The 26,612-nt window shown below is 43.5% G+C and overlaps 1 protein-coding gene across 3 annotated transcripts in view; it reads right to left on the bottom strand.

The window, feature by feature from the left end:
• Atp8a2 (ATPase phospholipid transporting 8A2) overlaps nucleotides 1–26,612 on the bottom strand; it is a 568,530-nt gene that overhangs the window by 168,265 nt on the left and 373,653 nt on the right. For all 3 annotated transcript variants that reach the window (XM_057785806.1, XM_057785804.1, XM_057785805.1), the window contains exons 28-30: nucleotides 16,164–16,238; nucleotides 8,319–8,441; nucleotides 5,862–5,940 (exon numbers count right to left, since the gene is read on the bottom strand). In XM_057785806.1, the coding sequence (XP_057641789.1) occupies nucleotides 5,862–5,940; nucleotides 8,319–8,441; nucleotides 16,164–16,238 (277 nt within the window). The remainder of the gene's footprint in view (nucleotides 1–5,861; nucleotides 5,941–8,318; nucleotides 8,442–16,163; nucleotides 16,239–26,612) is intronic.

The following is a 26,612-nucleotide window of genomic DNA, read 5'->3' as shown; positions in this document are numbered from 1 at the left end:
TTAATATAATATCTGTGTGATTATTTGAGTTTGAGCAGTCAGGAAATGAAGGAGCAGTCTCTGTTTACAAATGGCATGCCAGTGTGGGGGGCAGCTACACCCACATAACTGAGAAGGAATTCTAGACACAAAAGAAAAGGATTAAGCACAGCTTCTTGGTAGCCACAGTTTTTCAGACAGATTCTGTTTGCTGGCAGCAAGCAAAGGCACGGCTCCTTTAAGAGATGTCTTCCTGATTCAGTGCTAGCAGCAAAAAATCACATGGCTTCTTTAAGATCTGGCTTCCTGGTTTGTGCTGGCAGAGTGAACTCTGGTTCTTTCAGGAGATCCTGCACTTAAAGGGGTCTGTGAACAGCATGTTACAAATTGCTTAATGGCAACACAGATCTGTTGTGTCTCTGGAGTTGGAGCAGTGAGCACAGGCTCACAGAGCTGGTGATAAACATATCTCCACCATGTTGGACTGGGTAGGGCCAAAAAGCAAAGCAGCCTTCGTCTTAGCCGTGCTTCTTAGTATTTTAAGAAGCACTCCTGGTCAGAAAATGATTACAGATATGCAATAAAGACAGATTCAGACAAAAATAAACCTCTGAACAGGTCCCCATGTGTTTAAAAAGTGTATGTAAGATATAGACAGTTATAAAAAGAAGTAAAGCCTTTAAAGAGACAGTAAAAGTAATATAAAAGAGTGCAGACAGTCATAGATCAAAGGAGTAAAGAAAAATAAGCCACATAAAGATGGAATATACTACACAGAGAGTCTGGATTATGTATGTTATTGCGTTTTCTTTGAAATTTTTGACTGCAGAGAAATGTTTGATTCTGGGGGCTGCTAAGGTAAACCAACATATATATTTTAAAGGTATCTTGACTTAAAAATTTAAGTCTAAGGATATGTTACTTTGGAAAAGAGGTTCTGCTTTTGTTTCCACAGAAGATGAGAACCTGTGGATTCCTTTCAGGCTAATGTGGTTTGACGGAACAAGACCCCTGAAAGGTCTCCAAGAACCCCTAAAAATACTTTGCCCAACAAATAGTAGGAAGCAGTTTGGAGAAAACTACACCCAAATTCCCAAAATGAATGTTTATAAATGTTTATTTTCATTTAAAAGGGTTGATTAAAAGTGATTAATGGTTATAGTCAATTTCTCAAAAAACATAGGATACGATACAGAGATGAATACTTTGCATTGGTATGGATCTTGGTCTATCAATACAAATTTAATGTTGATTTTGTTACATTGTGCATATGTATTTCTACTCTGTTTATGGTGTTATGTTTATACAGTTCAATTAAAAATGTAATGTATAATTAAAAATTACAGATTAATAGTCATTTATAATAGTCAAACTTGTAGTCATTTTAGTTAGGTTTTCTAGCTATACAGAGATATTTTTCAGTTACATAGATAATCTTCAACACTCCAAAGACTACAGAATATGGCATTTAAAATGTTTTAAGAACTTAGTACTTTTCTCAACAGTGAGACATGTCTGCTTCTGGCAGCACCAATTATTTCAGAGAGATTGGTGAGCACTGAAGAAACTTGTTATGGAATTTGCCTTCAATGTGACAAGGCTAGCCATTTGGGCAAGAAACTGCTCTTGCCTAGATTGCTTTACTCTATGCTATATTAACTGGGCATGCATGACCCACAGAAAAGTGACTGCTGAACTTTCCAAATGATGGAATGATCCTTCAAGGTTCCTGCTCCATAGAAGAGACTGCCAGACATTCTGCAGGACATAGAAGAAAGCAACTGATGAACTTTGCCAGTACAAGACAGATCTTCAAATTTCCTGCTTCACTGAAAAGTCTGCCAGGTATTATCAGCCTATAGGCTGAAGATGGATGCCCCAATGTTATGGAAAAACTTTGTGTGACTGTCCAGGCAGCAAGGTGTCTCTGTCAATTCTAGAGTTTTAGAAATTGCTTACAATGCACTTCCTGTTTACTTAGGTAATATCATATCCTTTGGGGGTCTTTGGTGGAGTTGAAGACAGATAGTTATAGTTTTCCTTAATTATGATATACGATAAATTAGATATAAAACTTTAGACTCACAAAGATAGGATAGATGATAGAATATTTTCTTTAATTTTGCCAGATATAAATAGACTAAATATTGCAACTGTAATTCTTGCTTGACCTGTTTTGTTATATGTAATATTACTATGTTAAAGTTAAAACCTTTCTTTTTAATTAGACAGAAAAGGGGAGATGATGTGGGATGTCTTTCTGTATATGCGTTGCTTTTATTGGTTAATGAATAAATCTGTTTGGGTCAATGGTTTAGCAGAGTAAATCCAGGTGGGAAATCAGAGCGGGGGGAGGGGGGGCAGAGTCAGAGAGACGCCATGTAGCTGCCTAAGGAGAAAGACACCAGAAAACCTTACTGATAGGTCGTAGCCTCCTGACAATACATAGATTAATAGAAATGGGTTCATTTAAGATGTAAGAGTTAGCCAGGAATATGTCTAAGATATTGGCCAAGTAGTATTGTAATTAATATAGTTTCTGTGTGGTTATTTGGGCCTGACTGGCTGGGAAATGAACATGTGGTCCCCGCCTACACATACAACCACCACCAGCAGCAGCAATTCATGCCAAATCTTTTGCCAAGTCCTGTGTTTCTCTATAAAACAGTCTTAACTGAGTCATAAGTAAAGCCTTATGTCACCCCTCTCCTACCTCCAGCCCTTCAGTAAGAAAAGGCTCCCTTGCATTCCCATTTCTTTCCCCCACCGCCCCATCTAGCCACCATCCTTTCCTTTATGCTATAGTCTTCTCACAGTTCAGCCTTCCACACAGGATGCTGGGCACGTGCAGACACATTCTCATGTACAGAGTCATAAGGCTTGAGGAGGGGAGGGGGATGACACTGTCCACTGATCCCACAAGATCCCACAGACTGGGACAATCAACATTAACTTACTCCTCACAGTCCAAGATCAAGGCACTGGCAGCTACTGAGGGTGGCAGGGGCTTCATTCCCCACAGAGGGCTCGTCTTTCTGCATTCTCACACACTGGAGGACACACTCCCCAGTCTCTTTCTCAAGCGTACACTCAAGAGGGCTCTATTCTCATGACCTTGCCACCCCAGTGGCCCTGCCTCTCCATCATCTTGGGGGTAGGATTTCCATATAGGGATCACAGGGAACGACAAACAGCCCATTTCCCACTTTGGGTCTTCTGCCATTCCTGCACAACTGAGTCCTATTCAGAGTCACAGCTAACACTAAGTGTGGCCTCCTTTAAAGGTAGTAACAACCTAAATGAAATGTCTTTCTAAGCTCTGTGTTCAATCACATGCCACTTTCACTTTACTTGAGGTATTTTCTACCATGTACTAAAGTACAAAGTCTTAAAAGGAAAGACATTCAGCTTACACTTGTACATTGACCTTTCTTTAGTAAAATTATAAGTTTTATTTATTTTGTGTGTCCGTGGAATGTGCACCGCAGCATGTGGAAGTCAAGGGAAACACTATGGGAGTCAGTTTTCCCCTCTTGAAATGAGGGTTCAGGTGATCCAACCCAGGTCATCAAGCTCGGCAGCAAGCACCTTTACCTGCTGGGTCATCTTGTTGGCCCCTAAATTTATCTTTCACCCTTGAAATCCAGCACAGTTTCTGAGTCATGGAAACATGAATGTATATGGTCTGTGGTATTAACAATTCCTGCTTCTAACTAAGTGAAAAACTTTACAAATTGGCTCAAAAAGAGCCATCTACTTTGCTAGGGAAATCAGATCAAGAAGAACAAAAATGGCCCCTATGCCAATACAGCTAATATCTGTCATTTAGTTCCCTCCGACACTTTGACTTTTTAGGCTACGCGCAACTCTGCTAGAAGAAAACTTTTATGCTAAAACTTTATCAAATGACACTGATGCTGACAGTGACAACAAATGCAGAAACCCCAGTACCATCTGGTTCACCTGTTGTTAGGCAAATAACAGAACTGGAAGGGACAGGTAAGGGAAGCAAACCCCAACTTTAAATTCACTCAGCGACAACTGCTAGACGTGTATGCATGCTGACTCTTAGTCACGGTCCACATCTGCGGAGTGATGGAATCTAGGCAGACAGTAGCAATGCCGCCACCACCTGCAGGTCACAAGCTCAAGCATCAGAGAGCCACATAATGGCTGTCTGAAACTCTGCTGGAAGGCAAACTCTTCTAGGGTCGTCCCGACATGAGCACAATCCTGGCTTATAACCCCAGCTGCCGAGCGCTCTCAAGCTCCAAAGTGCGCCACTCTTGTCACTAGTCAAATCCTGCAAAGGGGAACCTGAAATGACCCTATCCTATACTGCTGAATATCTTGCATATCACCTCAGAACCTTCATCTGGTGATGGATCGAGATTAGAGAGCTCTTAAGGTCCAAATGAGGAGCAGAAGGAGGGAGAACATGAGCAAGGAAGTCAGGACCACAAGGGGTGCACCCATCCATTGTGACAGTGGAACTGATCTATTGGGAGCCCACCAAGGCCAGCTGGACTGGGACTGAATAAGCATGGGATGAAACCGGACTCTCTGAACATGGCAGACAATGAAGGCTGATGAGAAGCCAAGGACAATGGCACTAGGTTTCGATCCTAATACATGAACTGGCTTTGTGGGAGCCTAGCCTGTTTGGATGCTCACCTTCCTGGACCTAGATAGAAGTGGGAGGACCTTGGACTTCCCGCAGGGCAGGGAATTTGGACTGCTCTTCAGTGTGGAGAGGGAGGGGGAATGGAGTGGGGGGAGGGGGAGAGGAGTGGGGAGAGGGGGCAATGTGTGGGAGGAGGGGGAGGGAAATGGGAAACGGAAGGAGGTGGAAATTTTAATTAAAAAAGAATAAAATAAAATAAAAAAAAGATAGACAAATCCTGCAAAGGGGACGGCCGCTCCTGTCATCAACATGCCACAGCTTCTGAACAGAAACCACAGCCCAGTCCCTTCTACTCATGAACTCTGACTTAAAGAGCCCTCAGAAATTGAATCCACTGCAAATAAAGATGAAATGCAAAGGGGCTTTGGAGTTCAAAGACAATTGTTTTGCTAGAAAGGTCTCTTTTTTGGGGGGTGGGGAGTGAGGGATCTAGAAGCAGCCAATTTCATTTTCTGATCTAAATCTTTAAGGGCCTTGTAAAGAGAGGGAGCTGTAAGATGTCTGAAAGGAAAGTACACGGAACATAAGCAGCTGTCTGTCCATCTGACAACATGGGATGGGCCAGACAGCATCAGTGCGATGAGCCATTCCGCTGGAACACGGGGCATACCGACAGGAACAGTTTGTAAACCTTATACTCCTAAGTCCTAGCCAACATTAGCAATGACTTTTTCCCAGGGAGCTTCTGATGATTTGAGAGGAATGGCATTTTTATGGTGTGTTTTCATCAAGAAGAGGGAACTAGCACAGGCTATTCCTGTACAGGACTAAAGCTAACCTGGAGAATCAGCTATGACTTCAGATAGGTGTGTCAGGGAGAATGCTCTCAGGAAACACGGGATGGGATTAAATTTACAAAACCTGCATACAGATATGAGGAACTTGAAGCAGAAAGTTTGAGTGGCAGAGGCTTTTAAATTCACGGGAAAGAGACATAAGTGCTCCCTCAAGGTCAAAGACTCAGTTATCACAAATAGAGCGTGGACTTTCTAGTATTTACATAGCCATTTCAAAGAAAATTCCAGAACTGACAGGACTTGCATGCGATAGACTTGGAACCAGCTCCTGCAGGGTGGCTGGTCTGTGTTCCCTGTCTTTAATCTCGTGTGGTGCACAGTTGGGGAAAAGGGTACACATGCTGGCCCCATAGCAGGCGACATTCCTTGCTGGTGGTGGAAATCACAAAAGCATTGCCTACCGTGCTCCAGTACTTTCATGGGAAGCCAGAAGAGGATGAGGGAGTGGACCAAGGCATTGATGCAGTGACCCCAGAAAACCTGCGGGAGACAAACCAGGGGTCAGAGCGTTCAGGACTGGGATCTAGTGTGTAGCTTGTGACAGGTGAGGCATGGGGAAGGCCCCTGGTATGGTGGGGTCCCTTCTGCAAGGGGCACTGTTAGTCTCACATTAAAAAAAAAACTGAGATAAAACAAACAAAAAAACTGTTCCCTCCTGTTTACATGTAGGTGGCAGGACGATCTCCAGATCGTATTACTTCAGGACAACCTGCATGAAGATGACATGCAATCCACCCATATCTGAGAACTGAGCTTCAGTGTGTGAGTGCTCCCCACCGTAAGAGGACACTTCATAGTCACTCAGAAAACGGGGTATAGGTTAAAAGTGGGAAGCAAAAAAAAAAAAAACAAAAACAGAAAAAAAACAAATTCTGTTTATTTTGAAAACATTAAAACCCATATATAAATTCTCATTTTTTCGCCTTAATTTTTTTTTAATTTTCTTAATTAATGCCACACACACTAAAAAAATCCTCTTTGGGGCTGGCAAGATGGCTCAGTGGGTGAAGGTACTTGTCACCAAGTCTGAGGACTTGAGTTCAATCCCCAGGAGTCACGTGGCTGAGGGTTGTCCTCTGACCCTCCACGCATCCACAGTGACATGGCCCACTGCTTCCCAAGATACAAAATAAAAAATGTGAAATTCTCCTTTAATGTTTGCCACATTAAACAAAAGGGCACAGAGTTCTGCTTATCCTTAATGAGAGTGTCATGAGCCTTTTAATGCTTTTAAAAGTTGTTTCTTGAAGCCAGGTTATACATGTGCTGTGTTACCAAGCCCCAGCCTAGCCGAGATGATAATACTTTTAAATCCAGGAGACACATGCTCAGTGGTCTACAGGTCGCTACAGAATATCACGAAGGCGACTGAACCGCAGTTGGGAGTACCAAACGGCACGAGACATCACTTTATGAGACAACCGGATTTGTCCCCAGTTTTATTTACCTGTCGTTTTACCCTGATGACTGGTATCCGATCCAGGCCCCGTGTGTGCTGGGAAGACTGTACCCTTGCTCCTTAAGCTCAGCCCTTATGTTTGCCCATCCTTTACCTGACCTCTCCATTAAAAATGCCAAAAAATCCTACTAGGTGCCTGCACGAGGCCGAGGCTCACCCGGTTCTTCGGCTGGTAGCATGAGTTCATTTTCTGTTTATAGGCCACCCCTAAAGATCCAGACTGTAGATGTAGACAATAGACATGGCTTGAAAGCAAAGCAGTGTGGCAAGGAGACTTCTGTCAGACTCAGTAAGCAGAGGCTGACAGATTAGTCAGGAAGCATGGGAAGCAGCAGAGTCAATAGGATGGCATATGCCCAAGGATAAGGCAGCCGGGACAGCCGATCATCAGTAGCATCTCCTCGGGAACAGCCTGAAGAGGTGGGTGGTCCTCATCCTTGTAGTCCCCTCCCACTCAGCACTAGGGCCATGCTCACCGTCTGCCTTCTCTGCAGAGGAGATCCATGGCTTCCCTTCAGGCAACATTAGCCAATGGTACTGCCACTGTTAGCATGTACGTATGGGCCCACCTTGATATTCCTGGGCCCCTAAAGAATAATGTGTCCAGGTTGAACATCCCTATTCTGAAAGTAGCAAATCCTGACTCCTCTAAAACCCAAAACTTGTTGAGCACTCGTTGACTATTTAGACTTGATTCCGTCTCCAAGACATATTTATACAAGGCAAGGATTCCAAATTCTACCCTTTCCCCGAAAAGGCCTCTGAAATGCACAGCACTTTGAGTTCTGGGCATCCCCAGAAGACAGAAGGACCTTAGTTTGGATGCCCAGCTCATTTGAAAGTCAGAACTGGCCGTGCATGCCTTTAAACCTGGCACTGGGTGGTGCTTGGCAGAGACAGGCAGATGAGAGCTTTCTGGACAGGAGGCCACTCCAAAATACCCAGATCAGTGAGTTTCGGGCTTCATGAAGGATTCCATCTCAAAAAATAGAGTGGAGAATGAGAGACACCCAATGTTCTCTCCTGGCCTCTGCACGCACCTGCATCTGTGTGCCCCTCCCGCCATGTGCAAGCATGCATATATCTCACACACAAAATTAAAACCCGGAATCTAGGTTTGCAGCCAGCCTTAACAAGGGCCACATGAGAACATATGGCGGACTGTAATGGGAAGGGACATGGGATGCTGCTGCCCACAGAATACCAGAGCTGTGGGTAGAAGGCAGGAGACGCTGGCTGGACCTGAGGGAATTGCCTCTGGCTCACAGGACTGGATGTGAAGGGGCTGTGTCAGCGCCCTCTGTAAAGGACCGTTCATCTCATGGGAGGGTACTCAGAGCCTAAGGAGAGGCAGGGCTGTGCCTTTCGTAGGCGAGAGCTGTTTCATCACATCGTTTACCTTAGTGTTGAAGCCTTCTGCGTTCTGGGTGATTTTGTAGAGCTGTGGAAACCTCAGCATGCTCTCCTGAGTACAAGACCTCTCAAAGATTCCCAGAGTGAAGGGCGGCAATGCGGTGAAGATCTGCGTGGAGACAATAAGCCATTAAACACAGCCCTCTGCCTCACACTGTGCCAGTGTTTCAGCTCTGCGAGCGATGACTTAATTTCTAGTCAAGTCCAAACCCGAGGCTCCATGATTCACAACCTGCCTCTCATCCTCCAAATAGAACAAAAGAAATAAAAAATTAAAAAATAACCATTCTTTATTGTTAATCCATGTAAATGAATCCATGGAGTGCTAAGAACATAAATCCCGATGAGCTAAGAACTCAGAGGTGAATGGCTGCCCTCCTATCTAGAACCAGCCGTGATGGTGCTCATGCTACAGTTAGTTCCAGGAAGTGGCGTGTCTTCTGTCAGTGCTGGTTGTACAACTTTTCCTCCTGGGTCTCTCTGCATGGCTTAGGAGGCACTGCTACCTCATTTACTGTGGTCACTTGCTGTGAACAAGATGGGGGCAGACAGTGTGGGCAGCACCGAGAATTCAGACATTGCTTCAGCGAGGAAGAAAGCCCAGAAAGTTTCTGAACCCATTTCTGAGGTAACCTGTGATAACAGGGTGACAGGGATGCAATGGTGTGATGCGTGGGGGCTCAGTGAGGTTGGTCAGCCAAGGATGTTCCTGTGTCATTGTGAAATAAGGACTCAGTGCATCAGAATACGGGGCTTGCAGGGCATGGCACCTACAGGATTTGGCAGGATGATGCTGAGTATGGGGAAGGGTGCTCCTGGTGCCTCCTTTGAGAAGGGTACCCTCTAACACTCTCAAGCATTGACAACGTGTTTTGGGGAAACCTGTAGCATGTGAAGGATATACCTGGCTGGGGACACAGTACAAGGGTGAAAAGAGACCACAGAAACACTCTCTGGGGCACTAATCTTGGGTAGATAGAGTCTCCGAGGTGCCGATTTTCACATGCTCTCCTCAGGCGTCAGAGGGGCCCGTGTTTCTGTTTTGCAAAATAAAGTGAGATGGCGAAGTCGCATTTGGAAGGAGTGAGCTGTCTCCGTCCCGGGCACGTGGGTCACTCTCTCACTTGGTCCATGATTTATCCTCTGTTTTGATGGAATCGATACCCTCAAACCCAGTCAGCTCTGCAGTCATGAAATTGAACAAGCCCCTCTAAGAGAATCTCAAACCTACATCAGTTACCTGGAGGCTGAGAGTCTGACCAATGACACACACCTTCCCCAGGGCTGCTGGGGTCAGACAGGCGAGTCAGGCCAGGGACTCTCCCAAGCACTGGGTTGATGGGAAGCAGCCCTGCCATTTCAACAGGCTACAAGGAGACTAGGAATGACTGCTATAACTTCTCTACAGTGACGGCAGCTGGTGTTTCATGGCGAGCAGAGGGCATGGCCAAGGACTGTCTCAGCAGCTCCGCATGCATTTTGGGTTCATCTTTCACCTCCACTGTTCTGTATCGGTACACGCATCGTACATAGACTCTGCTACTTTTTCCCTTTCTCTCTTGTATTTGAATCTCTCCTCAATACACTTCAAGCCCTCTCTACCCCTCATTACTCATTATTACTGGGGGATAGCCCAGCAAGCTCTGCCACACTTTCATCCTGCTTAGAGCATGCTGCATTCACCTATGTACCCTGCTTGGGGACATTTTTTTTTGTAACAAAATGAAGACATTATACACACTTATCTTCATCATAAATTTTGCTTAACAATACATCACAGAAAGCTCTGCAAGCCTCTTGGATTTAACACAAATGCAGTCTTTTTCATGCTCTTTAGTATTTATACAATAATTCACAGCAGGGATGTGCTGTACTTTTGAGTTATTAATCCATCGGCAGACATTCATCCTTTTCTGGTTACCATGAACATGCGGCAAACATTTATTATATGGTCTCATATACGCTTTGCTTTTATTGCATGGGAGGAAGAGCTGCTGGGTAAGGAAGGAAACATGTAGTTTGAATTTTATAAGATGTTGCCTCTGCCTGCACTCTAAAAAGAGTTCCAGCCTTTTGTAGCCCCCTTTGCAAAGACCAAGGATGGCCTTTCGCCAGCGTTCCGACAGGCAGGGGTTATTCGCTACGTTTATTATTCTCTTGTCTCAAAAAGTCAAGATATTAACTCTTCCTTTAAAATTTTTACACTTCCCTGTCTACCAGTGAGTCTGCACATGCTGACCATCTGGATCTGCCTGCTTGGGCAACCCTCAGTCCCTCCTTGCTCTCCGCCCATGCTCGGCTGAACCCAGGAGCCCTATGGGGTCCCAGTGGGGTCTTCCAGTTGCGTTCCTTGTTTATCAGCTTCTCTTCTTCCCCACATGGTTCTTTTGAAACCTAAAAGTTTTCAAGTTTTAAGTGGTCAAAAAAGAACCTTGGACGGCCCACGTGGGGACAGTTTTCCCACCCTGGAGTTTATGTGTAGTTTTTAGGAGCCTGTGAGGGGAGTCTCATGGTTTTATTTTTCCCATTTAAGTCTTTAATGCATTTAGAACTTATTTTTCTATGAGGAATAAGCAAAGAATTCATTTTTTCCCCAGATAATGAACCAGATGTGAAAACACAATTAATTCACACTTTCCCACATAAGTTGAAAAAAAAAAATCACCATTAGCACTTATTAGACTCTGATGTATTGTTTAGACTCTGGAAGGGGAACCCGGCTGTAGAGTCCCCGAGCCTGTGAGAAACACACAGTTCTTGATGGTCTTTTGGGGCTGGTATGATAATAAAGACTACAGTCTCTTCTGAACGTGTGCTGCGTATCTGTGTTCAAGTCCTCCTTATTTTCATTTATACTTTTTATAGCACCACACAGCTCCTCTTGCACCCCCAGACCTGTTCACATTGTGTAAATATGTACACTAGCTCATGAACTGATGCCTTTGTAATGACCTTGAAGCTATCAGAGTTTGGCCCACGGACATGTCCATAGAATTTTGTGCAGTTGTACCATACGATTTTATTTTCATTTATTTATTTATGGTCTTATTTATGTTCTGTTTAATATATAGTTCAGTTCTGGCCATCTTAAATGTTGGGCTTACAAGAGGCTATATTGGAGTATTACAGCTTTATGATCATTAGATTTATTGCTAACTTTTTGTAATACAAAAAGTCTCAGATGAGTACTAAAGAATAAAGTGTATCTCAGGCTGGTAGCTCACAGTTGTGACTTGGGGGCTTTGGTTTGATTTCACAGAACATGCTCATTTCTACCATGAGAGAGGAACTTATTCCAGTAGAATCCTTTCCCCACACGCAGCTTGACGTGGGCCGTCACATTTGTATTAACCCACGATTCAAAAATCATCTTACTAACTCAATCACAAAACCATATGGGCAAATAAAACTTTTTAATGTTCTTAAAAAATATTTTTAAAGGTAGAATTTATTCTGGACAGGATAAAAAGAATTTAACATTTAGCTCTCAAGTTTGGATTATCAGTATATTATTACAGCTTTAAATATCAGACTTTTAAGTGTGGCAGATACAAAAAGAGTTTTACTTGTCAAATGAACAAAGTTTAGCTGAGTCTCTGTAGCATACAAATTAAATACATTTTAAAAGAATTTGCTATGAATTTATATTATATTAACCATGAGACCCTCAGGACCGAACGAAATGTTTAATCAGGTTGAATCCTGCATATGTTTCTGTTCCCATTTGTGTGACGTGTAAAAGTGTTCAAATGCAGCACACGGACTGTCAAAAACAACAACAAAAGCCCAGTATGTTTTCTGTTTAAGCCCTGGTTTTAAGTCTTTATTTCCTTGTCCTTTCTCAGTGGTCCTGGGGACTGCGCACAGTAGGCATTCACTCTACACTGAACTAGATCCCCAGCCCTGCTTCTGTTTTACTTTACTGTTGAATTCTGAGACACGTCTTACTAAGTGGCCTGGGCCAGCCTTGAATTCACTCCACAGCCCAGGCAGGTGTGAAATTTAACATCCTCCGACCTCAGCCTCTGCAGTAGCCAGGACTGTGGGAGGTGCACTGAGGCCCAGGTGACTTAGTCATGAGGACAGTGGGCCATTTCATAGGGATACCATAAAGTTGCAACTATGTAATTTATAATTTTAAAATATATGAGCAACAGAATCATACTGTGCTACCTGACTGGTCTTGAGGCCAAATAATTCTCCCTGCCTCAGTCTCTCAAGCGGCTGGGACTTGGCCATGGGCTGCTCTGGCCAGCAATGTACAAGTTTGTTTTCTGAAAGGTACTTCTTACTATTTCTGCAGTTTTTAGGAGTCCATTGAAATGGAAAAAGACTGAGATTTAGAATTTAGAAATAGCTCATAGACCTAGAATTCCTGGCTACAAGGACAGAAAAAAAAAAAGTCTTCTGGAATTCTCTCCTATGTCTAGTATTTTTTTGGTTGGTTTCTCCTGGATTTTCTGGATAAACAATTGTAAATGACCGCATTAATGAGAGCATTGTTTCATTTGCAGCAGCATTGGTATAAGCATTGAAGCTGCTCGTGATTTTCCTGGCATTTGCAACCCTTGTCTAACACTCTTGGTGGCTGCTAAGAACTCTAGGGTGAGGCTGACCTCTGTAGCGATAATGGCCTCTCCCCTGGTGATGGCCGGTGCCCCCCACCCCGCAGTGATGGCTGGTCCACCAACGAGGAGTGCTGGGGATGGCAGCGTTTGTAGCTTTGCAAGCCTCTGAAATCTGGCTGACTGGCTTCTGTGTGGCTGCATTTTTATTTTTGGCCAGGTCTTATCTTGGGAACACCAGCTGAACGACTTCAAACGCTTGTGTGACACTTAGTGATGGGACTTCATTTTTATTCATTTTAGTGACATAGTTAGGCTGATCTTTTAATTTGAAACTCTTGAATTCATGACATCAGCCTTGCTTTGTCAAATACTTTACTTCTTGTTTGTTTGTTTGTTTGTTTGTTTTTTGAGACAGGGTTTCTCTGTAGCTTTGAAGCCTGTCCTGAACTAGCTCCTGTAGACCAGGCTGGCCTCGAACTCACAGGGATCTGCCTGCTTCTGCTTCAAGAGGTGGGGCCTAGTGTCAGGGAACCAGGTGAGGGGTTCATCGGGGCTGAACAGATACAGGCTGGCCAATGTGGGACCTTCAGCTTCCTAGACTGTGACCAGCTAAGCCTGTTTTCTATATAGAGAATTCAGCCTCAGATACTAGGCCATGATACTCACAAATGAATGAAAATCCCTTCATGTTCTCAAAAGGTTTCAAGCTTCTAGTGGAAGAGACTGCAGGACTGCTGGTCTGGTGCAAGTAGAAAGACCTTTCTCACCAGCACCTCCAGTCCCCCAAGCACCCCCAGCTCCCCATGCACCCCCCAGCTCCCCATGCACCCCCCAGCACCCCCAGCTCCCCATGCACCTCCAGCCTCCCAGCCCCCCAAGCACTCCCAGCACCCCCAGCACCCCAGGCACCCCCAGTACCCCCGGCACCCCCAGCTCCCCAACCCCCCAAGCACCCCCAGTACCCCCAGCACCCCCAGGCACCCCTAGTACCCCTGGCACCCCCAGCTCCCCATGCACCTCCAGCCTCCTAGCCCCCCAAGCACTCCCAGCACCCCCAGCACCCCAGGCACCCCCAGCTCCCCAACCCCCAAGCACTCCCAGCACCCCCAGCACCCCTAGCCCCCCAAGCACAGCCAAGCACTTCTATCGTGCTCCAGCACCTACTTTAATACCTATTCTAGGACTCTGGTAACCTAGGGTCGGTTCACCTCAGAACTGATTTATCTGCTACAGAGTCTTCTTCTCTATTGGTTGGTGGGCACTGTGTACACAAAACATGTTCCCTACCCTACACATTAGAGGTCAGGTGATTCCTAACCTTCCACAGGCATGGCACTTCCTGGGAGCAATCGTTTAAGAAGATGCACATCTCGGAGGCACTCTCTACTGAGTGACTGAGGGCTCAGGAATCTGTGTTTTTAAAAACAAATCCTGTGAGTGGACTATGGGCCTTGTTTTGATCAACACTGTCCTTCAGCCTCCTTCAGCCTCTTTCTGCCCATGGGGCTCAGGCATCCTCTAAAATTTCTTAGGTTTAATTTGAATTTTCTGAAACCATCTAGAGCTAAGAAAACCATAACCTGAGCATGAAAACAGGTTAAACTGTACTCATTCCACAGAGTGACATGCATCCTAGGCTGTCCTTATACTGAAGCCTATCCTCCAAGGGATCAGCTTCATGTCTGAGCTAGCTGTATGGCATGGGTTTCTATGTGGCTTCTCTAACTATCTCTACTTTCTATCTGCTATCTATCTTCTATCTATCTATCTATCTATCTATCTATCTATCTATCTATCTATCTATCTATCATCTATCTACCATCTATCCCTCTATCTATCCATCTATCATCTATTTAACATCTATCTATCTACTATCTATCTCCTATCTATTATCTATCTATCTATCTATCTATCTATCTATCTATCTATCTATCTATCATCTATCTACCATCTATCCCTATATCTATCTATCTATCTATCTATCTATCTATCTATCTATCTATCTATCTGTCATCTATCTACCATCTATCTGTCATCTGTCTATCTCCTATCTATCTATCTATCTATCTATCTATCTATCTATCTATCTATCATCTGTCCATCCATCTATCATCTGTCTAGTTTCTAGCCATCTATAGTCTCTCATCAGTACACAGAAGTGAGGCCCTTGAGCCATGGTTGTGGGGGTGGTGGTTTGAGGAGAGCTTTAACACATTAAATTAGCCCTTCTCTCTCTCCGGCTGACTTTTTAGTAGATCTACACAGCATGTAGTACAGGTTGCAGCAGGTAACACGGTCCACTACCTGACCATCACAGCTCACCTCAAGCAGAATCCAGCCTAGCCTGGCCAGTGCCTGAGCCCACACACTTGATCCTTCTCACCGCTAAGTCCACAGGTCCAGATCACACTGTGTATTCAGCATTTTACAGCTACTGAGAAAAGTGGGCTAGAGGATGTGGCTAAACAGCCACCAATGCACACAGTACCACGAGCTGTTTTAGCCATGGCCCCTCCACCCCCGACTCCATCTACACCTCCCTGGGGCAGCTACTTCAGAGGTGAAATTCCATGAAGTGCAAGAAGCCAGGATTGGTGTACCAAGCAGTAGGAGAGAACAAAGCAGTTCAAGAGATGAGCCACTACAGTGACCCATAGATGGGGCACCATGGCATTTAGCCACATCTTTCCCTTAGTTCTTTCTGCCAGAGAAACAAAAACCAAGAAAACTAGGCATTTTAGCTTATACTTTATAGTTAATTTTGGCTTTTGTATTTATCCATCAAGTAATGAAAAAGTAAAACAACCCAAACCCAAACAAACAACAACAAAACTCAAAGACACTGCTGAGTGTTCTTAAAGGAGCTAGAAGTCAGAAGTCAAAGGTATTTCTTCCAAGAAGGGCAGAAAGCTCACTAGGTCATATGCGTACGTCCTTTGCCCATATCTACGCGGGACAGAAATTTTTACTTGAAAATGTTGCAGCAGCATTTAGCAAGGGGGTAGCCAGGGGTCTATTACCAAGATATATGGGTTAATAATTTCACGGGGCTCCTCAAGAATGATCTGCTATGATTGAAACCATGTGTGGAGAGTTTGGGCTTCTGCAGGATGTGTCGCAGCGACAAAGGCTCTAAAGATCTATTTGCGCTGCCTGCTAAGTACACAGATGATTGGCTTAGATACACTTCCCAGACATAAACAGTGAAGGAATGCCCTGAAGTTCTGCATGCTATCAGACAGAAAGGGGGGGGGAATGCTTACCACATTGTACAAGCCGATGCACCAGCGCTCAAATAAAATCTGCCCAGAAAATCCATTAACAAAGGCGAACCAAAGCTGCAAGAGAACAAAGTTCGTCAAGTTTTATATCAATATTGACCTAAATGTTTCCACTCACTGGAAAAGTAGCCAGGAATGCAGACCACCAGCTGGACACAGCTGTCAGGAGAGACTGTGTGCCAGGACTGTGGCAATTATCCTTTCAAGGATTATAAATTCCCAATATCATAAATATCAATATCTTAAAGAATATATTAAGGATGCACTGACTTTGAGGGGTCATATATGCCATGTTCACAGGGAAAAGAATTTATACCAAATACAAATTTATACCAGAAAGTCAACTCTCTGGTTGACTGAAAGAGTCTGAACTTCATGCATTTCCCCCTATAAAACTGATTTGATAAATATGATTTCTCTTTGTAGGACTTTATCAAATAGCTAAAGATCATAACTAATTAAAAACCAAGAAACACTTCTGTTGGTAATATATGCTTTTAGTTGACACAATAGTAACTTCTGTGATTGGCTGTCCTCTACCTCAGCAAAGGCCAACACGGCATAAGAAGGAGCAAACACACTTAAATCATCTTTTATGATAACCTGTGGGTATTAGTGAATAAAATGCTGGATTATCGTTCATGAGTAGTTATGGAGCAAAGTACTATACATTAGACAGCAGATTAGTATCTGAAATATACAAAGCTCTGGAAAAACTAAACACTAAATAAACAAACACTTCAATCAGTGAATGAGAAAATGAGTTAATTGGTCAGATTGGTCTCAGAAGATGATGTAAAATGGCCAGTAAACACATGAGAAAAGTCAGCAACCTTAGCCATCAGGGATATGTGGATTAAACTACAATCTCAATCAGAATGATGGTATCGAGAGAACAAATGGCAACTGTGGTGGCTGGAATGAGAACATTCCCCCAGAGGCTCACAGATTTGAGTGCCTAGTCAACAGGGAGTGGCACTATTTAGAAGGATTTGGAGGTGTGACCTTGTTGAGGAAGTGTATCACTGGGAGCAGGCTTTGGGATTTCAAAGGTTCAAGCCAGGTTAGGTGGGTCTCACTTTCTGCCTGCTACCTGCCCATCTGGGTGTAGAGCTCTCAGTTCCTCCAGCACCACATCTGGCTGCATGCTGCCATGCTTCCCACAATGATGACAATGGACTGAACCTCTGAAACTGTAAGACAGCCCCAATTCAATGCTTTCTTTTATGAGTTGCTGTGGTTATGGTGTCTCTTCACAGCAACAGAACACCGACTAAGACAGCAATCAAAGCTGTTGAGGACCAGTCCTCTAAGAGAAAACTCATGACACACAGAGACTCCTTGTGGTTCCACAGGAGACCTCTCCCAAGAGAGTGGTTTGAAAGAAAACTGCCCCAAAGGGAGAGGCACTAATAGGAGGAATGCCCTTGTTGAGGAAGTGTGCCACTGTAGAGGGGGGCTTTGAGGTCTTTTTGGGTCACATGCCCCTCAGTGTGACTTTCAGTTGTTAAAACTGTAAGCAAGTTTCTTCAATTAAATGTTTTAATTTGAAGAGTTGCTGTGGTATTTCTTCACAGCAATAAAAAACTAAGACAGAGGTTGGTACCAGTGACTGGATGTTGCTGTGATAGGCTGGACTATCTGTTGTTTGGAGAAATTTGTATTTTGGTACTTTGGGCTGTGAAAGTGGTGGGATGCTTTAAACACCCCTTAATGGGTCATACTGGTAGGAGCATGAATATACTGCCTAGAGGTCATTTTGGTGAAGAATGTGACTGTCTTTTGTCCTTGTCTAAAGAACTTGCCTCAGGATAAAGTGAAGAGTTTTGGATTCGTTCCATTGGCAGGGAAGAAATCTTAAAATGGCCTAGTACAGACTCTGTCATGTAGGCATAGCAGTGAGGGCCTTACTGGCTGAACTATCTTTCTGACCCATAAAAAAAGTAAAGTATATTAAAATAACAAAAAATTAGAAAAATATTCAATGATACAGTAGAAGAAAATTTTCTAAAACCTCATTATGCAAATGGAGGATGAATCCATTGACTTAGGAAAGAGGAGATAGAAATAGAGCAGTCAGCACTCACACAGATGCTGACACAGGAGATAACGTGTTTATTATTTATTGATTGCTGGGGCTGGGGCACTTCTAATCCACAACCACATGCATGCTAAGAACATGCTCTTTAACTAGATCTCTCCCCTCAGCCTGAATTTTGAAATCTTATAAAATTAATGGACTCTATTTAATGACAAGAGGCCATTAACCTGCAAAGGGACACGCTGAAGCTGGCTTTCTACTTCTCCCCAGAGTGACATAGGAACAGAGGCAGGCAGCTAACGTTTAGAAGGCTCAGTGAAATAGTGTGACCAGAACTTTAGCAAGTCACAAAAACTTAAAAAAAAAAAAAGAATCCAGCCCTGACAACATAAAGGGATGAAGGAAGTAATACCATCTGTCTGTTACATTGGTTAAAATTCAGATTGCCCAGCAGATAAAAACAAAATTTAAAACATGTATTCTAACCAAGAGAGACATTTTTAAAAGCATGGGAAAAAATACTTAGGATGAAGTCAAGCTCCTAACTCTGTCTCACAAGCTAGCAGAACCAGAGCATACCATCCTGCTGCTTCTTTCCCTTCCCTTCTCCTCTTCCCTTCTTTTCTCCAGTCCCTCCCTCTCTCTTTTCCTTTCCTTTCTTTTCTTTCTTCCTTCTTTCTTCTCTTTCTTTCTCCTTCCTTCCTTCTTTCCTTTTTTCCTTCCTTTCTTCTTTCCTTCCTACCTACCTACCTTCCTTCCTTCCTTTCCTTTCTTCTTTCTTAATTCCTTCCTTACTACCTTCTTTCCTTCCTTGATTCCTTCCTTTCTTCCTTCGTTCCTTCCTATCTACCTACCTACCTTCCTTCCTTTCTTTTTTCTTAATTACTTCCTTCTTTCCTTCCTTTCTTCTTTTGTTCTGATCTATCTATCTATCTATCTATCTATCTATCTATCTATCTATCTATCTATCTATCTATCTATCTATTTTCCTCCTCCCTCCCTCCCTCCCTCCCTCCCTCCCTCCCTCCTTCCCTCCCTCCCTCCCTCTCTTCCTTCCTTCCTGGAAGCAGCAAGCAGAGCCCCAGTAGCCCACTGCACTGTCTGCCTCTTTGCTCTGTAATTGTGGTGCCAGGAATGAACCCAGAGACCAGGTTATGCCAGGTCAAACACTTCACCACTCAGCTACATTTGAGGCCCCCAGAAATTTCATTTTTAATTAAATATCACCCACAGTTTTACAACTTTAGTTATGTGGTACTCAACACAAAAAATTTTTTGCTTTAACATTATTTGAAAAATAGGAACTGCAGACACAGTGATGGCTGTAGAGGACTCATCTGTTTAACAGGCACAATAACCCATCTAGAAGAATGCTATAACTCCATATGCATTGACTGTCATAAAGCAAGCTCCTAGACACATCATGAAAAGAAAAATCAAGGAGCAAAACAAGAATGTCTCTTGAAATTCTTGCACTTCAGAGACTGAGGCAAGAGGATCTTGAACTTGGTGTCAGTCTAGACTCCATAGCAAGACTCTTTGTCTCAAAATAGCGAAACCAACTGGCATAAAAACAGACAAACAAAAATCCTTCAAAACAACAACAAAATCAAGACTAAACCTAAAATCCCCTGAATCCAACAAAACTGACATTGAAAAGTCACGATTGTTAAAAGGAAGAGCAAACTCAAGTACCCATGACATGTTGCGCTGGGACATACCATGGACCTGAATGGCCATTATTGCTCGATGGTTCTTTCTGAATGACTAAGGGGAGACTCACACGTGCCCTTCCAGTGAGACTCACTCACACGTGCCCTTCCAGTGAGACTCACACGTGCCCTTCCAGTGAGACTCACACGTGCCCTTCCAGTGAGACTCACACGTGCCCTTCCAGTGAGACTCACAAGTGCCCTTCCAGTGCTTTGAGCTTTCAAAACATCTTCGCTTTATTTACATAACTGAGGCAGTTTTCAGCTACAGACCAGTAGCCAAGGAGGAGACATTTCACACTGTGTGGAGATCCTTTCCACAGTCACTGCCTGAGGGAGGGTGCTAATTGTCATGGAGTCTGTTGAACCCCCTACACAGCCCAAGTGGGCCCGACAATGACCTGACTTGACCCTCAACTGTCAGTAACACACTGGGGAAAATGCTGCCTATGGGCTAGCCTGGAGCATCACGCTGTGACCACGGCAGATTCCTGAGGGACCAGCATAGCGCTGGAAGTAAGTTAGGCAACTTCACAAATGTGAGCCTACACACAATCATATATATATTCCTAAAATAAATCACTGAAAGTTTACTTCAAAGAGCAAGTACAAACTTTGTGACCATGATACCCACACTGGTGAAAATTTCTAATAAGAAGGAAGGCAAAAAAATCTTAGTAGAGCTCTTGTCTCCTCTGAATTGACTCGGGGACAGTGATGGCGCTCTTCCTACCAATCACCTCTGGAGGGCCACTTCAGAGCGAGGACTTTGATCACCCACCCCAACCCTGCTCCCCTTCCCCCCACAAGCAGCAGCAGCTGTTCCCACAGCACAGCTCAGCTGGCACAGGCCTGCTTCCTCACAGTCTGGCTGGGCTGGCGCACATTTTTATCATTTGCAGGTGCTGCCGGGGTTTGGAGTGTAAACAAACTCATTTTAACATTTTCATCTGCAATCACCAGTCACTGGATGATTAGACGCCCTTATTTGATCAGAACTCTTTTAGTGGGGGGGCAGGGTAGAGGAAAATGAAACCCAAAACACACAGAACAAGCTCCTCCCCCAAACCCATTCTATAATTTCACAACCCATGAGCTGTTTGTCCCCCTCACCCCCCATAAAAATTCAAACTTGATTTCATTTTAGAAAGGTTTCCACAGGTAAAGGGAAAGTACGAAAGTGTACCGTACTTTCAAACATTTATAGCAACGGACTTAGTTTTTATTTTGTTTACTTGTGAGGCAGGTACACGATGCCTCTCTGACACACTATAAAATCAGGCTTTCACACCCCTTAGTCATATACAAATGTTAATTCATACGTAAAAGACAGCACCACCCAATTCCTGAACACTAAGGTCATTCTGGATGGGCCACTGGCTCTCAGGTTCGGAGACCAAACACCGCCCTCAATGCCAACAGATGGCCTGTGCCCTCAACTGGCAGCTCCTGGAGGGCGGCGGGCTTGTGGCCGCTGTGTTCTACTCCTGTGGATTAATGGGAGAAAAGATTCCTCTGCCTTAGTTTTCTTATTAATCAGGAATGCTCTTAAACGAACCTAGCCAGAGCCTAGACTGCGCAGCCTCAGACTCGGCGGGATGGTGGGAGGCGAGCCAAGCGCTGCCGCGTGCCAAGCTCCTGGGGTTTGGGTCCTCAAACGTTGGGCTGTTATGAGCAAACCGACCCAAACTTATTAAACGGCTTTTCCTTCTTGGAGAAAGATCCTTCTTTGCTTTAACTGCTGCTGGACTGAAAAGAGCAGGAACCTTGCTGGTTAATGGTACGGGTTCCCGTCTGGAGGAGCGGCTGCCATTGTTCAACCTCGGAGGAGCACTGCTCCTCCCTGTCACTGCTCCCGCTGACAGCCATCGTGTTTAATAAATAATTGTTGGTCTGGGGAAAGGATGGCTTGTCCTTCCAGGTGCCTGGAAGAATAAGGGAGGGGAAAGTGCCTTACAGAGAATGATGGAATAAATTAGCCATCTGATTTCATCCTGAAGGGAAACTGTACCATGATCTAAGAGTTTGCACATCAGGTCTGAGACAATGAACTGGGATTAAAGACATTTGTTTTAATGACAAATTGCTGCTTTCCTCTTTCTCCCACTTAACCTGACCATCTGAATCAAAAAAAAACAAAACAACAACAACAACAAAACCAAAAACCTAAATATGTCTTTTGCCTAAAATTCTATTTCTGGAAATCAATTTCCCATTATTAATAAAAGCCCCGGTCTATAAAATCATTGCCTTATTTTACAACGTTGTTGGCAAAGGGTAAGGGGCTGAGACGCTTTCTAAACAAATTTTTGCTATTGTATATGATCAATATGTTATTGAGTATGTGTGAGGTCAAAGAACAATGCTGGAGAATGCATTTTTACTTTATGGTTGATGTGTGTTCAGGCAATTGTTGCTGGTCATCAGGCTTCCTCAGCAAGTGCTGTACCATCATCCCTGTGGCCCAGACACTAAAGTTCATCAGTAGAGATCACGGGACTGCAGCACTTAAAAAACATGCATAGGAAATCAAGGGGAAAACAAAATCAAAGGTGTAATAGAGAGGAAGGGGTGTGAGACACAACAGCAAGGGAGGTGACAGGCTTTAGAAACTTCCCCTCAGTGATCTTTTGTCTGATAAGTTATATGACCGAGAAGCCAAAATGAAGCAGAGACTCAAAAAGATGATGTGATAGCCAGGCACGGCCCCATTTGAACTCTTGGGAGAGTTTCCCCTGTTCAGTCAATATTAGATGGGTAAAAACCAGAAGCAAAAACTGCAGACTTATAAAGCAAACAATAAAAGGAGAATGGTGTGCATGGGATCTAGGCCTTGTAAGAGCGTATAAAGAGGCACATCCATATACATTTATTTGAACCCAAGAGAGAGCACTAAAGGCCGGTCCCACCGTGTCTGTGGATGGCTGAGCAGAAGCAGAGGCAGATGGGAGGAATATCGTCGGCTGTATGCATCACCGTTATCATCACAGCACATAGATGAAAATGACATAGAACTCAGTCTTCCGTGTACCAACTACACTCGTGTTTCTCTTAGCATGTCACACTCTTTAATCTTTGCTGCATTTTCGGACTGCGCCATATGACCAAAGGTTGTATGGGTTTGATTCATGATAGCATCCTGCAGACCTGGCCCAGGGCTGGGAATACAGTAGCAATGGATGCTCACAGAGTATTAACACTTCAAGAGGAAGCTTAGTGAGCACGTGATTTGTTCACCTTAACTCAGCTGTTTTCTGAGAATGGACCCTTACTCTCACAATGGATCACTCTCTTCACTTTCCAAAGAAATATGAGGATGCTAAGGAGTCCAAGGCCTTGCTACACCCCCAGTGGATTAGCTCACTTGAACCTCATCCCCACCTTCACAGCTATAATTTCATTTCATGGTGAGGAAATCGGAACACAGAGAAGAGAAAGGCACAAGGTCCACACTACACCAATGCCTAAAGACTACAGCTACTCATGGCAAATAGTGCATATTGAATAAGCTATTTTCAAAACATTTAAATGGAGGCAATTCAATATCAAATCCGTATCTATAACTAATTTGCTCCTGATATTTTAAGAATGTAATATCAACCAAACACTTTCCAAATGGAAAACTCATTGAGAAAATAACCCAGATTTTTCTCAAATTTCAAGTTAAAGATGCAGAGGTTCTTCGGGCCTTGGGAAGCAGGTTACAAAAGTCTTCCTCACCAGTCCAGTTTGAAGTAGTTCCCAGTGATATTCTGAGCCAATATATTGCTAACACAGCTGAGACTGACCCAGCAGACAACAAAAAGCAAACTTCAAAAGTAATATTTATTATCCAAATTCCTTAAATAAAAACATGCAAGTAAATGCTCTTGGACTAAACAATCGATGTTGTTGAAAAGGACCAGAGTCTGAAAAAGCATAAAATAAAATGGAAATTATCACATCAAATGAATATAGCATAAGATGTGTGAGTATACATTTTATTACTTTTTTTTTCTTTTCCATTCAAATTTCAGATGACCCAACAAGTTGAATGTTATGGCCCAAAGCCACAAAGTTGGTAAAGGGAAGTCTGGTAAACATTTTTAAAAGTGTCTTTAATTACTAATTTTTCAGTGCTATGAAATGCCTCTGTTTCTACATAATTACATGGTTATACTGTTAAACTATAGAATATCAGGTAAATATAAAGTCGTGTTTTCTCCCCATAAAAGACCATAATTCTGACCAGATGGGGTATGCACAATTAAATTGATTTTTAATAAGGAACTCTTGGCACAATCGAATGTAATCGCTCTAAATTGTATCAAGGACTATGTCGATTTTTTTTTTTTTTTAAATAGTTCAAGGCTTTAGCTCCTCAGTCCAAATCCCGTGTTGGCATGCTATGGGACCGAACGGCTCTGGAGACCCATAAGGAAGTAATGAGCCTTTCATCTGGAGGTCACCGGCTAGAATCTGCTATCCTTCATTAATGACGCAGCTGCCTTCAACCTCCTGATGCTGGAACAGTGGCGGGGGTTTGCTATGCAAGGGGTAGCAGAAATACGTGTAAGATCATTTCATTTATGGGCAGGACCTATGGTAAGTATTTGAGAACATGAGTTTTATAACCAATAAAACAATGCTCTTAACTCATTGACAGTAAGATTTAGTGCCTGGCTCTGCAGACCAGGAGGGTCAGAGAGGACTCTACTGCGTCTCCATCAGTTGCTTCAAGCTGCTTTCTGGGTGAGCTGTGGGCTTTGTGTTTTATTCTGGGAAGTGGAGGGAGAGGTCACTGCCGACTCTCTCCGAGGAGCACTATAAGAGAAGATTTCTAGTTTCTTTCTTTTTTTTTTTTTTGCATGAATATGTATAAGAGAGAGAGAGAGAGAGAGAGAGAGAGAGAGAGAGCTCAAGTATACAGAAGTTAGGAAAACCTCTGTATCATCATTTGAGGATGGGTATCATCCTCAGAAACTCTGTCTATCTCCTTTTGAGGCAGAGTCCCATTAACTGTGCTTGGCCTGCTGGCCATCACACCTCTAGCCTTGCCTCCCAAGTGTTGATTACAAGCTCATACCATCAGGCTTTCATTTGTGGATTCTGGGGACCTAGCTCAAGGACTTGTGTTTGCAAGGCAAATGATTCTCTGATCCATCCTATCTGTTTTAAAAAACACTCCATAATCAAGCTGTCTGCGTACACTTTGTTTCAATTCACGCTTCATGCTGCCAGCAGAGGCTACCTCCATGCTGAAACAATTCAGTCTGGTTGGGAACTGGAAAAGTCTTTTGGGGACATCATAGAGGGAGGGTGGTCATCTCCTTGGAGGAGTCAGCACAGCATCGCCAAAGGGGGGGTAGGCCCCCAGAAGATGGGGGCCTGGAAATAGAGGGAGCAATTTGTAGGGGTGTACGGGGTGTGGATTGGGGGGTGACGAATGAAGAGGGAGGACCTTCAACTAGCAGGTTCTTCCCAACAGCTGCACACATGTCCTCTAATAGAGACTTTATGATCCATGTACCTGGACATTTGAAAAACTACCTCAATATAGTCATGCTTTCCTGTGGAAAAATATATGTAACAAATTTACTGTTTTGAGCTATTTTTTAGCTTTCAGTTGCGTAGCATTAACTATGCTGACAGGGTTAGCAAACACCAACAGCCTCCACCTCCTAAACCTTTGTACGTCTTGACATCAAGAGTCTGTTCCCTGTAAGTCACTCTCCTGTGACCTCACTGGGTGTCTCTGGGGCCATTTCATGTTCTGTCTAGAGGAACTTGGCTGCTCCCATTATCTCAGTAATAAGGCACTTGTCTTCTTTATCAATCTTACAAGGTTTGGTTTTTTCATTCTTTTTTAAAGTTAAAATGCCAAGGTGGGTTCATCCACATATGAATACTTGGGTTGTTCTCTACTTGGGGCCCTGGACACCAATGCAAAGCATCTGTTTGGGTCCTTGATATTCTGATCTTGAGGTAGAGAGGAACCACTGAAGCCAGGGAAATCTGACTAACACAAAGGACCCACTAAAGCAGTGGTGCTCAGCCTTCCTAACACTGTAACCCTTTAATACAGCTTCTCATGTTGTGGTGACCTCAACCTTAAAAGTATGTTCATTGCTACTTCACAACTGTAGTTTTGCTTCTGTTATGAATCTTAATGTAAACATTTGTGTTTCTGATGATCTTAGGTGACCTCTGTGAAAGGGTCATTCATCTCCTGAAGGGGTCGTGACCCACAGGTCGAGAACCACTGCATGGAGCCATCTTCCACAGTAGCTGTTTCCCGCTGCCATCCCAGCAGCAGGATGAGTTCTCTTCATCCTCAGCAACACTATTTCCTGTCCTTTTATTTCCTGCCATGCTTTTCCAGTATCCACTCTAACAGGCATGCTGTGACATCATCGTGACACCAATGCTCAGTGATGTTGGAAACAATTTCATATAGGAATTGGTCACTTCCACATCTTTGTCTATTCAAAGGTTTTTTACTTTTTAAAATAAAAATCTAGTTTTTGTTATTATATTAGTTCTTTCTATATTTAGAATATTAATTCCTTATCCTGTTTTGCAAATATTTTTCTGTTGCATTTCTTGCTTTTCACTGTTGATAATATCCTTTATACAAAACACACGCAATTCTTTTAAATTCCCAGTCCTCTTTTCCTTCTCTTGCATGTACTTTTGGTG

Source organism: Chionomys nivalis, chromosome 12 (genome assembly GCF_950005125.1).
Source record: "Chionomys nivalis chromosome 12, mChiNiv1.1, whole genome shotgun sequence".
Classification (NCBI taxonomy): Eukaryota; Metazoa; Chordata; class Mammalia; order Rodentia; family Cricetidae; genus Chionomys; species Chionomys nivalis.
Note: the sequence above shows the minus strand (reverse complement) of the source record. Positions and strands in the feature narration are given on the sequence as shown.